Genomic DNA, 14,399 nt, shown 5'->3' on the forward strand with positions numbered 1-14,399 from the left:
TTTCTAATTATGTATTTATTCTTCATATTACTTTAGACTGAACCTGCCGGTTTTGAGGATCAGATTGGAAACCCTTTCTTGAAATTTTTGGAATCTTTTCTGATTGTTGCCTCAAGTGCAGGAGAGTCAGCCTTCCTTTTGAATTCATTTAAGCATAAGCAGTGTGGCTACAGCTTATAGAAAAGCTAATTTAAAGAAACTAGCCATTTAATTCATTGTGGCTTTTTAACACCTGTACTGCCTCTGTGGAAGTTGGAAGGTTTTGCTCTTCTTGCCACACTCACTGGGGTAAAGGTCACAATTTTATGAATCTTTGTTGAGAAGTCATGCCAATGTAGCTAAAAGGGATCACCTCGGGGCTTCCCTGGTGGCTCAGTGGTTAAGAATCCGCCTGCCAATGCAGGGGACACGGGTTCGAGCCCTGGTCCGGGAAGATCTCACATGCCGCGGAGCAACTAAGCCCGTGGGCCACAACTACTGAGCCTGCGCTCTAGAGCCCGTGAGCCACAACCACAGCAAGAGAAGCCACCGCAATGAGAAGCCCACGCACAGCAATGAAGAGTAGCCCCCTCTTGCTGCAACTAGAGAAAGCCCACGCACAGCAACAAAGACCCAATGCAGCCAAAAAAACAAAAAAAAAAAGGATCACCTCTATGACTTATTTTAATTTAATACTGTACTTCTAGAGTGTGAAAATTGTAGATCGTATTTAGGTTACTTCTGGTACCTGAAAGAACTAAATTACTCTGGAACAAGACTTTAAGTAATTGGTAGTATAAACTTTTTTTTTCATTGTCCAAGTTCAAAATTAAGTCTTGATAGTAATTATGAGAGAATGAATAAGCTCCTGGCTAGATTAAAATAATGTTTTTTTTCAAAGCCAAAGCTATTTCCTTTGGGCAAATGAGCCTCCTTTTTGAATTTTTGGTACTATTTGGTAAACTTTGTCCTCTTTGTTCTAAATAATGCTCTCGTTATCTGAATGAATATCGTTTTCTGAACTGATCCACTTAAGACCAGAGACTGACGAATTTCGGAATTGGAAGAATCTTGTCCTTTGCTATTCAGAGTGTCCTTTGCCATTCAGAGTGTCCTTTGCCCTACTCAGACTGACAGTACTGCCGTCACCTGGAAGCTTGTTGGAAAAGTAGAGTCTCAGGCCCCACCCTAAATGTACTGAATCAGAACCTGCATTTTAACAAGATCTCCCAGGTGATGGTATGTGTGTTAAAATTTAAGAGCCATTATTATAACTGATTTGAGAAGTCTAGATCATTATTCATTAGGGAAATGGTAAGCCTTTTGTTAAAGTTTCTTCAAAAGATGCCCTTCTTCAGCACCCTAAAAACCAACTCTGCTATGCAAGCTTTCCTCTTTGGGCTAGCCAAACAGACCTGAACCAGTTTTTTGCCCAAGGGGAAGAAATAACAAGTTAGGTTAGTGGAAATTTCCACATCACTTCTTTTCCTCCTGATCTGTGCAGGAGAGTACAAACTCTAGCTTTTTTGCATGTATTGATACATGGATGTGCAAAAGGGAATACTTTCTCCCTTCTTGGGAGGTGATTAATACTGCAGTGGATAAAGTAAAACAGAATAGCAACTTTTCTGAGACTGCAGGGGAACTTCTGGGATGACAGAAGCTTTCCACTGTTTCACAGTCCATAAACATTCTACGGAAGGAGTCTCTGAACACTCCTTTGTGAAAAATGAAGATTACTGCTGACTTACTCCTTGCCTCTTCTTCCATTGTCCACAAAGGCATTTTAATTTTAAAAATGCGATATATTGGTGTTAAAAGTTCAAACATACAGAAGTGTCTGTAGAGGAAATTTGTTCATCTGTCTGTTATTCTGTTCCTGCTTTAACCCCATTCCCCAGAAGGAGCCACCATTAATAGTTTGGTATGTACCCTTCTAGGCTTTCTTTTGCAGGTTCTCATATATACACTCTAACAATTTTTAAATGACATTATACTTCAATGCTGTTTTGCCGACTGCTTTGGTTCCACTTACTATATCACGAATTGCTTTACCGCCAGTATTTAAATCGTTAACATAATGATAAAAATTCATGATAAAAATAAGAGCTATCTATTAATAAACCATTGTCTACTCGGGTTTGGGGTAGAGATAATGGCTTGAAGATATTGATGTAAAGTTTTGTTTATTCAGTTAGTTCAGATTTTCCCGAGAATTGGGATGGGCAGTGTTGAACTTGGAAGTCACTTCCTAGAAAGTGTAGAGATAACATTGCACTAGGCTCTAGGTCCATGACAGTTTTAAAGGAGTGGATTGGCAGTGCCAGGAGGTGTGGATTGTGATGAGTGACAAGGATGCAGCTGGCGAATACCTCAAATGAAAAGAATCTTTTCCTGTCCACCAGATACAAATGAGCCACTGGTAGTAATAGCTCAGTCCTCATCGGAAATGCCACTTTTGACCTCAACTAATGAATTTCATACCAAAATGATGACACCAATTCATGACAAAGAGGAGGCAAAGACTTCATCTAAATGTTACATACAGGTCACTGGTATGACTTGTGCTTCCTGTGTAGCAAACATTGAACGGAATTTAAGACGAGAAGAAGGTAAGACACTCTTAAAGCCTGTTATTTTATGTACTAGTTTGAGGACTCTGTCCTTTTTGTCCTCTTATGTGTTTTGTAACCATGTTTATGACTCTTGCCAAGGCCTCATAAAGACTATCAGTGATTTGCAGGACAACCTTGACTTCCTGACAACAGTTTTTGTTAGTGTTTTGTTCCCTTAGATATAGTTCCTGTCTTGTTTACCTCATGGCCACCTTTTAATATCAATGAAGTTTGTAGTCAAATAGCAGAAGGAAATACATAAGATTACTATTCTTTATAGACCTTGGCTGCAATGGATGTTAAGAAACATGAATTTTCTGATAAAGCTATGCTTAAAACTAACAACAACTACAATCCATAACTTTCAATATTACTATACCCAGGCCAAGCACTGGACCAAAGCCAAGTTTGTTTAGAATTGTTCTCTTCCAATAATTTGATCACTGATCTTTGCTTGCAGTAAAAGTGTCCAAAAGTTACTTAATATTGTGTACAAGTTGTCATTTTAGGTTACAAATTCTTAAAATAGCTATAATATATATATATTTTTTAAATTTTTGAATTTTATTTTATTTTTTATACAGCAGGTTCTTATTAGTTATCCATTTTATACATATTAGTGTATATATGTCAATCCCAATCTCTCAATTCATCACACCACCACCCCCTCACCACTTTCCGCCCTTGGTGGTCCATACGTTGTTCTCTACATCTGTGTCTCAACTTCTGCCCTGCAAACTGGTTCATCTGTACCATTTTTCTAGGTTCCACGTATATGCATTAATATACGATATTTGTTTTTCTCTTTCTGACTTACTTCACTGTGTATGACAGTCTCTAGATCCATCCACGTCTCTACAGATGACCCGATTTCATTCCTTTTTATGACTGAGTAATATTCCCTTGTATATATGTACCACATCTTCTTTATCCATCTGTCTGTCGATGGGCATTTAGGTTGCTTCCATGACCTGGCTATTGTAAATAGTGCTGCAATGAACATTGGGGTGCATGTGTCTTTTTGAATTATGGTTTTCTCTGCGTATATGCCCAGTAGTGGGATTGCTGGGTCATATGGTAATTCTATTTTTAGTTTTTTAAGGAACTTCCATACTGTTATCCATAGTGGCTGTATCAATTTACATTCCCACCAACAGTGCAAGAGGGTTCCCTTTTCTCCACACCGTCTCCAGCATTTATTGTTTGTAGATTTTTTGATGATGGCCATTCTGACTGGTGTGAGGTGATATCTCATTGTAGTTTTGATTTGCATTTCTCTAATGATTAGTGATGTTGAACATCCTTTCATGTTGTTTGTTGGCCATCTGTATGTCTTCTTTGGAGAAATGTCTATTTAGGTCTTCTGCCCATTTTTGGATTGGATTGTTTGTTTTTCTTTTTTTTTTTTTTTTTAACCACTATTAGCAGTTTATTAAATTGCCTTTCAGACTTAGATCAATGTGTACACAAACATATAAACATATATACATACCTGTACGTGTTAAACAACATATGTGTAAGATGGTATCTTATTAAGAACATGCAGAGTTTCTTAAAATATTATCTAATTACGTATATGGTGCTAGATTGTTATTGTAATGTCCCCCAAAGCATCTTGCCTCCCAGCATCCATGCCCTAGGGTAGGCCCCTCTCATGTCGAATTTGGATCTGATCATGCGACATCATGATCAGGTCCAAGGGACATTAGCAAGCACGATGCAAGCAAGGGCTTGATGAGGGCTTGCACTTTGAGGCTTGTCCTTTTGAAATACTCATTCTTGGGATCCAGCCGCCATGCTGCAAGAAAGCTCAGTCTAGACTGCAGAATGATTAGCAGATACGTGGAGAGAGGTCCTGGAAGATGAGAGGCCACCTTGGAAGTTCCAGCCCAGCTAAGCTCCCAGTTGAAGGCATCCACATGAGTGAGCCCTGCTGATGCCTCGTGGGGCTGAAGAACTGCCCTGTTTCGGAGTGGTAACTAAGCAATAGATGATAGAAACATGGATTGTTCTGCAACTTTTAAAAAATCTTAACAATACATATATATATCGTTAACATCCTCCTAGGTCGGTTCATATAGATCAGCTCATTCTTTTTTGTGACATTTCTTTTTTTTTTTTCTTAATTAATTAATTAATTTTTATTTTTGGCTGTGTCGTGTCTTCGTCACTGTGCACGGGCTTTCTCTAGTTGTGGAGAGCGGGGGCTACTCTTCCTTGCGGTGCGCAGGCTTCTCATTGCGGTGGCTTCTCTTGCTGCAGAGCACGGGCTCTAGGTGCGCGGGCTTCAGTAGTTGTGGCACACGGGCTCAGTAGTTGTGGCTCGCGAGCTCTAGAGCGCAGGCTGAGCAGTTGTGGCGCACGGGCTTGGTTGCTCCGCAGCACGTGGGATCTTCCCGGACCAGGGCTCGAACCCGTGTCCTCTGCTTTGGCAGGCAGATTCTTTTTTTTTTTTTTTCACACACACACACACTGTATTTTATTTTTACAAGAGATAAATCGACTGACACCAAGCATTGTACATGGATGACCACAACAAAAGCAACAATGATTGCAATTACCAAACATGAAACACACTCATACTATGTCATAGTATTGACATTCAGTCCAGTAATCCTCCACTGTAACAGCTCCTTTACTTTGCAGTGAAAATTGATTTGTATATTCTTTGCCTCTGAGTCCTTGTGGAATTTTTTTTTTTTTTTTTAAATTCAGACAGAAAGTCACAAAAATTATACTCATCCTCATCAGTTCACTCAGTCCCATGTAATTAATTTTTTTTTTTTCATCTTGATCTTTTGTTAGCACTTTTATGAGTTCATCAGTTTTTCATTAGAGTTCTGAAAATGCTTATTCATTCAGTTCAGCAGTACAGTCCGTTACCAGAAACCTGTACTTGTCAGAGTCTTTTCCATGTATTTCTTGAAGATGAAACCCTTTTATAGGAACATATTTGCAAAATCACCAGAGTACACCCAGAACTGTCTGTAAATGACAAAAGACTTAAAAATGACCATGGTTAAAGATTTGATGACAGTTCATAATAATGCAGTTGACAAGAAAATTAGTTATTTCTGAGATATACATTTTAAAGTAATAACTAGGATTATTACTTATAACATTATACCAGAACATCTAAGATTTTTAGAAATTTCATGTAATGTCTGAAACATTTATATTAACATATTTCCATACATATTTCCATACAAGTACAAATATAAGATTTTTAGAAATTTCATGTAATGTCTGAAACATTTATATTAACATATTTCCATACATATTTCCATACAAATACAAATATGATTTTTAGAAATTTCATGTAATGTCTGAAACATTTATATTAACATATTTCCATACATATTTCCATACAAATACAAATATAAGATTTTTAGAAATTTCATGTAATGTATGAAACATTTATATTAACATGTTTCCATACAAATAACCCAATGAAAGTTTAGTATTAGTTGTTTGTTTTTTTATACTGCAGGTTCTTATTAGGCATCAGTTTTATACACATCAGTGTATACATGTCAATCCCAATCGCCCAATTCAGCACACCACCATCCCCACCTCACCGCAGTTTTCCCCCCTTGGTGTCCATATGTCCATTCTCTACATCTGTGTCTCAACTTCTGCCCTGCAAACTGGCTCATCTGTACCATTTTTCTAGGTTCCGCATACATGCATTAATAGACGATATTTGTTTTTCTCTTTCTGACTTACTTCACTCTGTATGACAGTCTCTAGATCCATCCACGTCTCAACAAATGACTCAATTTCGTTCCTTTTTATGGCTGAGTAATATTCCATTGTATATATGTACCACACCTTCTTTATCCATTCGTCTGTTGATGGGCATTTAGGTTGCTTCCATGACCTGGCTATTGTAAATAGTGCTGCAATGAACATTCGGGTGCATGTGTCTTTTTGAATTACGGTTTTCTCTGGGTATATGCCCAGTAGTGGGATTGCTGGGTCATATGGTAATTCTATTTTTAGTTTTTTAAGGAACCTCCATATTGTTCTCCATAGTGGCTGTATCAATTTACATTCCCACCAACAGTGCAAGAGGGTTCCCTTTTCACCACACCCTCTCCAGCATTTGTTGTTTGTAGATTTTCTGATGATGCCCATTCTAACAGGAGTGAGGTGATACCTCATTGTAGTTTTGATTTGCATTTCTCTAATAATTAGTGATGTTGAGCATCTTTTCATGTGCTTCGTGGCCATCTGTATGTCTTCTTTGGAGAAATGTCTATTTAGGTCTTCTGCCCATTTTTGGATTGGATTGTTTGTTTTTCTTGATATTGAGCTGCATGAGCTGCTTGTACATTTCGGAGATTAATCCTTTGTCACTTGCTTTGTTTGCAAATACTTCCTCCCATTCTGAGGGTTGTGTTTTTGTCTTATTTGTAGTTTCCTTTGATTTGCAAAAGCTTTTAACTTTCATTCGGTCCCATTTGTTTATTTTTGTTTTTATTTCCATTACTCTAAGAGGTGGATCAAAAAAGATCTTGCTGCGATTTATGTCAAAGAGTGTTCTTCCTATGTTTTCCTCTAAGAGTTTTATAGTGTCCAGTCTTATATTTAGGTCTCTAATCCATTTTGAGTTTATTTTTGTGTATGGTGTTAGGGAGTGTTCTAAGTTCATTCTTTTACATGTAGCTGTCCAGTTTTCCCAGCATCAATTATTGAAGAGACTGTCTTTTCTCCACTGTATATCCTTGCCTCCTTTGTCATAGATTAGTTAACGATAGGTGTGTGGGTTTATCTCTGGGCTTTCTATCCTGTTCCATTGATCTATATTTCTGTTTTTGTGCCAGTACCATATTCTCTTGATTACTGTCCCTTTATAGTATAGTCTGAAGTCAAGGAGCCTGATTCCTCCAGCTCCGTTTTTTCCCCTCAAGACTACTTTGGCTACACAGGGTCTTTTGTGTCTCTGTACAAATTTTAAGATTTTTTGTTCTAGTTCTGTAAAAAAATGCCATTGGTAATTTGATAGGGATTGCATTGAATCTGTAGATTGCTTTGGGTAGTATAGTCATTTTCACAATATTGATTCTTCCAATCCAAGAACATGGTGTATCTGTCCATCTGTTTGTATCATCTTTAGTTTCTTTCATCAGTGTCTTATAGTTTTCTGCATACAGGTCTTTTGTCTCCCTGGGTAAGTTTATTCCTAGGTATTTTATTCTTTTTCTTGCAATGGTAAATGGGAGTGTTTCCGTAATTTCTCTTTCTGATCTTTTGTTGTTAGTGTATAGGAATGCAAAAGATTTCTGTGCATTAATTTTGTATCCTGCAACTTTACCAAATTCATTGATTAGCTCTAGTAGTTTTCTGGTGGCATCTTTAGGATTCTCTATGTATAGTATCATGTCATTTGCAAACAGTGACAGTTTTACTTCTTCTTTTCCGATTTGGATTCCTTTTATTTCTTTTTCTTCTCTGATTGCCATGGCTAGGACTTCCAAAACTGTGTTGAAAAACAGTGGCAAGAGTGGACATCCTTGTCTTCTTCCTGATCTTAGAGGAAATGGTTTCAGTTTTTTACCATTGAGAATGATGTTTGCTGTGGGTTCGTTCTATATGGCCTTTATTATGTTGAAGTAGGTTCCCTCTATGCCCACTTTCTGTGAGAGTTTTTATCCTAAATGGGTGTTGAATTTTGTCAAAAGCTTTTTCTGCATCTGTTGAGATGATCATATGGTTTTTTTTAAAAATTATTATTTATTTATTTATTTGTTTCTTTATTTATTTTTGGCTGTGTTGGGTCTTCGTTTCTGCGCGAGGGCTTCCTCTAGCTGCGGCAAGTGGGGGCCACTATTCATCGTGGTGCGCGGGCCTCACTATCGTGGCCTTTCGTTGCGGAGGCTCCAGACGCGCAGGCTCAGTAGTTGTGGCTCACAGGCCCAGTTGCTCTGCGGCATGCGGGATCCTCCCAGACCAGGGCTCGAACCCGTGTCCCCTGCATTAGCAGGCAGATTCTCAACCACTGCGCCACCAGGGAAGCCCAGATCATATGGTTTTTATTCTTCAATTTGTTAATATGGTGTATCACATTGATTGATTTGCATATATTGAAGAATCCTTGCATCCCTGAGATAAATCCCACTTGATCATGGTGTGTGATCCTTTTAATGTGTTGTTGGATTCTGTTTGCTAGTATTTTGTTGAGGATTTTTGCATGTATATTCATGAGTGATATTGGTCTGTAATTTTCTTTTTTTTGTAGTATCTTTGTCTGATTTTGGTATCAGGGTGATGGTGGCCTCATAGAATGAGTTTGGGAGTGTTCCTTCCTCTGCACATTTTTGGAAGAGTTTGAGAAGGATGGGTGTTAGCTCTTCTCTAAATGTTTGATAGAATTCACCTGTGTAGCCATCTGGTCCTGGACTTTTGTTTGTTGGAAGATTTTTAATCACAGTTTCAACTTCCTTACTTGTGATTGGTCTGTTCATATTTTCTATTTCTTCCTGGTTCAGTCTTGGAAGGTTATACCTTTCTAACAATTTGTCCATTTCTTCCAGGTCGTCCATTTTATTGGCATAGAGTTGCTTGTAGTAGTCTCTCAGGATGCTTTGTATTTCTGTGGTGTCTGTTGTAACTTTTCCTTTTTCGTTTCTAATTTTATTGACTTGAGTCCTCTCCCTCTTTTCTTGATGACTCTGGCTAATGGTTTATCAATTTGGTTTATCTTTTCAGAGAGCCAGCTTTTAGTTTTATTGATCTTTGCTATTGTTTTCTTTGTTTCTATTTCATTTATTTCTGCTCTGATCTTTATGATTCCTTTCCTTCTGGTAACTTTGGGTTTTGTTTGTTCTTCTTTCCCTAGTTCCTTTAGGTGTAAGGTTAGATTGTTTAGTTGAGATTTTTCTTGTTTCTTGAGGTAGGCTTGTATAGCTATAAACATCCCTCTTAGAACTGCTTTTGCTGCATCCCATAGGTTTTGGGTCATCGTGTTTTCATTGTCTTTTGTCTCTAGGTATTTTTTGGTTTCCTCTTTGATTTCTTCAGTGATCTCTTTGTTAGTAACGTATTGTTTAGCCTCCATGTGTTTGTATTTTTTACGTTTTTTTCCCTGTAATTCAATTTTTTTTAAAGGATGTATACTATTATAGTAATTATCTTGAGGAACTGGGATCTTGAATGCCTTTTTTTTTTAATTGTAGGTGAATATTTAATTTTATTTATTTATTTATTTTTGGCTGTGTTGGGTCTTCGTTTCTGTGCGAGGGCTTTCTCTAGTGGCGGCAAGCGGGGGCCACTCTTCATCGCCGTGCGCGGGCCTCTCACTATCGTGGCCTCTCCTGTTGCGGAGCACAGGCTCCAGAAGCGCAGGCTCAGTAATTGTGGCTCACGGGCCTAGTTGCTCTGCGGCATGTGGGATCTTCCCAAACCAGGGCTTGAACCGTGTCCCCTGCATTAGCAGGCAGATTCTCAACCACTGCACCACCAGGGAAGCCCTCCTGTAATTCATTTCTAATCTTATAGTGTTGCGGTCAGAAAACATGCTTGATATGATTTCAGTTTTCTTAAATTTACTGAGGCTTGATTTGTGACCCAAGATGTGATCAGTCGTGCAGAATGTTCCATGTGCACTTGAGAAGAAAGTGTAATCTGCTGTTTTTGGATGGAATGTCCTATAAATATCAATTAAACCTATCTGGTCTATTGTGTCATTTAAAGTTTCTGTTTCCTTATTAATTTTTTGTTTGGATGATCTGTCCATTGGTGTAAGTGAGGTGTTAACGTTCCCCACTATTAGTGTGTTACTGTCGATTTCCTCTTTTATAGCTGTTAGCAGTTGCCTTATGTATTGAGGTGCTCCTATGTTGGGTGCATATATATATTTATAATTGTTATATCTTCTTCTTGGATTCATCCCTTGATCATTATGTAGTGTCCTTCCTTGTCTCTTGTAACATTTCTTTACTTTAAAGTGTATTTTATCTGATATGAGTATAGCTACTCCAGCTTTCTTTTGATTTCCATTTGCATGGAATATCTTTTTCCATCCCCTCACTTTCAGTCTGTGTGTGTCCCTAGGTCTGATGTGGGTCTCTTGTAGACAGCATATATATGGGTCTTGTTTTTGTATCCATTCAGCAAGCCTGTGTCTTTTGGTGGGAGCATTTAATCCATTCACGTTTAAAGTAATTATCAATATGTATGTTCCTATGACCATTTTCTTAATTGTTTTGGGTTTGTTTTTGTAGGTCCTTTTCTTCTCTTGTGTTTCCCACTTAGAGAAGTTCCTTTAGCATTTGTTGTGGAGCTGGTTTGGTGGTGCTGAATTCTCTTAGCTTTTGCTTGTCTGTAAAGCTTTTGATTTCTCCATCGAATCTGAATGAGATCCTTGTTGGGTAGAGTAATCTTGGTTGTAGGTTTTTCCCTTTCATCACTTTAAGTATATCATGGCACTCCCTTCTGGCTTGTAGAGTTTCTGCTGAGAAATCAGCTGTTAACCTTATGGGAGTTCCCTTGTATGTTATTTGTTGTTTTCCTCTTGCTGCTTTCAATAATTTTTCTTTGTCTTTAATTTTTGATAGTTTTATTACTATGTGTCTCGGAGTGTTTCTCTTTGGGTTTATCCTGTATGGGACTCTCTGTGCTTCCTGGACTTGGGTGGCTCTTTCCTTTCCCATGTTAGGAATGTTTTTGACTATAATCTCTTAAAATATTTTCTTGGGTCCTTTCTCTCTCTCTTCTCCTTCTGGGACCCCTATAATGCAAATGTTGTTGTGTTTAATGTTGTCCCAGAGGTCTCTTAGGCTGTCTTCATTTCTTTTCATTCTCTTTTCTTTATTCTGTTCTGCAGCAGTGAATTCCACCATTCTGTCTTCCAGGTCACTTATCCATTCTTCTGCCTCAGTTATTCTGCTATTGATTCCTTCTAGTGTATTTTTCATTTCAATTATTGTATTGTTCATCTCTGTTTGTTTGTTCTTTAATTCTTCTAGGTGTTTTTTCTTTAATTCCTCTAGGTGTTTGTTAAACATTTCTTGCGTCTTCTCGATCTGTGCCTGCATTCTTTTTCCAAAATCCTGGATCATCTTCACTGTCATTATTCTGAATTCTTTTTTTGGAAGGTTGCCTATGTCCACTTCATTTAGTTGTTTTTCTGGGGTTTTTTCTTGTTCCTTCATCTGGTACATAGTCCTCTGCCTTTTCATCTTGTCTATCTTTCTGTGAATGTGGTTTTTGTTCCGCAGGCTGCAGGATTGTAGTTCTTCTTGCTTCTGTTGTCTGCCCTCTGGTGGATGAGGCTATCTAAGAGGCTTGAGCAAGTTTCCTGACGGGGGGGAGTGGTGGTGGGTAGAGCTGGGTGTTGCTCTGGAGGGCAGAGCTGGATAAAACTTTAATCTGCTTGTCTGCTGATGGGTGGGGCTGCGTTCCCTCCCTGTTGCTTGTTTGGCCTGAGGCGACCCAACCCTCGAGCCTACCTGGCTGTTTGGTCGGAGTAATGGCAGACTCTGGGAGGGCTCACGCCAAGCAATACTTCCCACAACTTCTGCTGCCAGTGTCCTTCTCCTCACGGTGAGGCACAGTCACCCCCCGCCTCTGCAGGAGACCCTTCAACAGTAGCAGATAGGTCTGGTTAAGTCTCCTATGGGGTCACTGCTACTTCCCCTGGGTCCCGATGTGCCCACTACTTTGTGTGTGCCCTCCAAGAGTGGAGTCTCTGTTTCCCCCAGTCCTGTCAAAGTCCTGCAATCTAATCCTGCTAGCCTTCAAAGTCTGATTCTCTAGGAATTCCTCCTCCCGTTGCTGGACCCCCAGGTTGGGAAGCCTGACGTGGGGCTCAGAACCTTCACTCCAGTGGGTGGACTTCTGTGGTATAAGTATTCTCCAGTTTGTGAATCACCCACCCAGCAGTTATGGGATTTGATTTTACTATGATTGCACCCCTCCTACCGTCTCATTGTGACTTCCCCCTTGTCTTTGGATGTGGGGTATCTCTTTGGTGAGTTCCCGTGTCTTCCTGTCGATGATTGTTCAGCGGTTAGTTGTGATTCTGGTGCTCTCGCAAGAGGGAGTGAGAGCACGTCCTTCTAGTCCACCATCTTCAAGCCATTCTACAATAAATTTGTTTATTCAGTCACACTCAGATGTTTTAGCTTATAATTTTGCACTCACATTAATGGACTTCGCAGTATGCATAGTAGATTTGTTAACCATAGAGATATGTGAGTATGTTTAATGAGCCTGAAGTCATAGGTTTGGTACTCAAGCAGTCTTCGCCCAAGATAATCTTATTGATACATGCTGTTAGTCAGAAGGGCTGAATAAATATGATTATTATAAGCTTATCCCCACTATTGGGGAAATAACTCAAAGTATATATAGTAATAATGCAATTCTGTAGCCAGTAGAATCACCTTAAATGTAAAGGCCAGAACATTATTGTAACAAAATGTATGTTATACACTAGAGCCATCTTCAGTTTAATATTATCTTATTCGCAATCTGTCATTTCTGTATCCTTCATTTCAGCCTCCATTATATCTAATTAGAATGCAGTCAGGGCTAAATTACACTTTGAGTGATTAAAAAAGAAAAAGAGGGGGCTTCCCTGGTGACGCAGTGGTTGAGAATCTGCCTGCCAATGCAGGGGACACGGGTTCGAGCCCTGATCTGGGAAGATCCCACATGCCGCAGAGCAACTAGACCCATGAGCCACAACTGCTGAGCCTGCGTGTCTGGAGCCTGTGCTCCGCAACAAGAGAGGCCGCGACAGTTTGAGGCCCGCGCACCGCGATGAAGAGTGGCCCCTGCTCGCCGCAACTAGAGAAAGCCCTCGCACAGAAACGAAGACCCAACACAGCCAAAAATAAATAAATTAATTAATTAGTTTAAAAAAAAGAAGAACAGGTGGGAGGTTGCAAGCAAATGAAAGCAAAAAGAAGTTTTCAAGGGGTCTGTTTAATTTTAGAACAAACTCTTTTGGGGCAGTTCAGAAATAGCCTTTCTCATGAGAAAGCAATGCCTGTTACAAATTACAGTTACAGATCTTTTTTCTTTTTTAATCCATTAAGCTGATACTTCCAGTTACCTTCTACTACCCCTTTACTTCCTCCTAACCCAATTAGGCATACCATTGCCCTAGCTGGGGTCACTACATTCACTTTTGTTTTTTTAATTAAGTGGCACTGGTCTTCCCTCAGTTTCATCTGCATTATATTTTAAAAAATGAATTGATAGAGTTCTAATTATATTTTGAAGTAAGAATTTTAAAAATTGTCCATAATTTATATAAGTATGAAACATGTTTTTGAAACTTGAAAAACCAGATTTTCTCTTTCTCTTTGGCTGTAGATTACATTCAACTGAAGCAAGATTTTTTTCCTACTTTCTCTATACCCTTCTCTTATTACTGATACTTTCCTGTGATCTTATCTTCTGAATTATTTGGTACCCACAAAACCCTGTGTGTAACCATTATTTTTTCCAAAGAAAAGAATAGTATTTTATTTTATTTTTTTAACCACTTTTATACAGAAAACTTAGATTATATTAGATACTTTGTCTTCTTATTAAAAACTATTATTAAATTAATATGTGGATTTTTTTCTTTTTGTTAAAACCCAGAGCTAACCTATGGACTGTTGATCCCTATTCCCTGTCAGGTAGCCACCAAGTGCTGCTGATTCCTAGAAAGAACTGCTGTTTCTGCTTCACGTTATTAATTTTCTTCCTGGCAGTGACAGCAATAGCTGGCCTAGAGAAGTGGGATGGTTGTTAACAAAATGCTTATAGCAGAGAACAGCATGACTGCCATAAATTGAACTTCTTTGT

The 14,399-nt window shown here is 38.8% G+C and overlaps 1 protein-coding gene across 1 annotated transcript in view; it reads left to right on the top strand.

Moving 5' to 3' along the window:
- The window catches only part of ATP7A (ATPase copper transporting alpha), a 152,338-nt gene that overhangs the window by 98,304 nt on the left and 39,635 nt on the right, over positions 1-14,399 (top strand). Inside the window, exon 5 of the mRNA XM_059909953.1 lies at positions 2,385-2,591. Coding sequence (XP_059765936.1) covers positions 2,385-2,591 — 207 coding nt within the window. The remainder of the gene's footprint in view (positions 1-2,384; positions 2,592-14,399) is intronic.

Source organism: Balaenoptera ricei, chromosome X (assembly GCF_028023285.1).
Source record: "Balaenoptera ricei isolate mBalRic1 chromosome X, mBalRic1.hap2, whole genome shotgun sequence".
NCBI classification, from domain to species: Eukaryota; Metazoa; Chordata; class Mammalia; order Artiodactyla; family Balaenopteridae; genus Balaenoptera; species Balaenoptera ricei.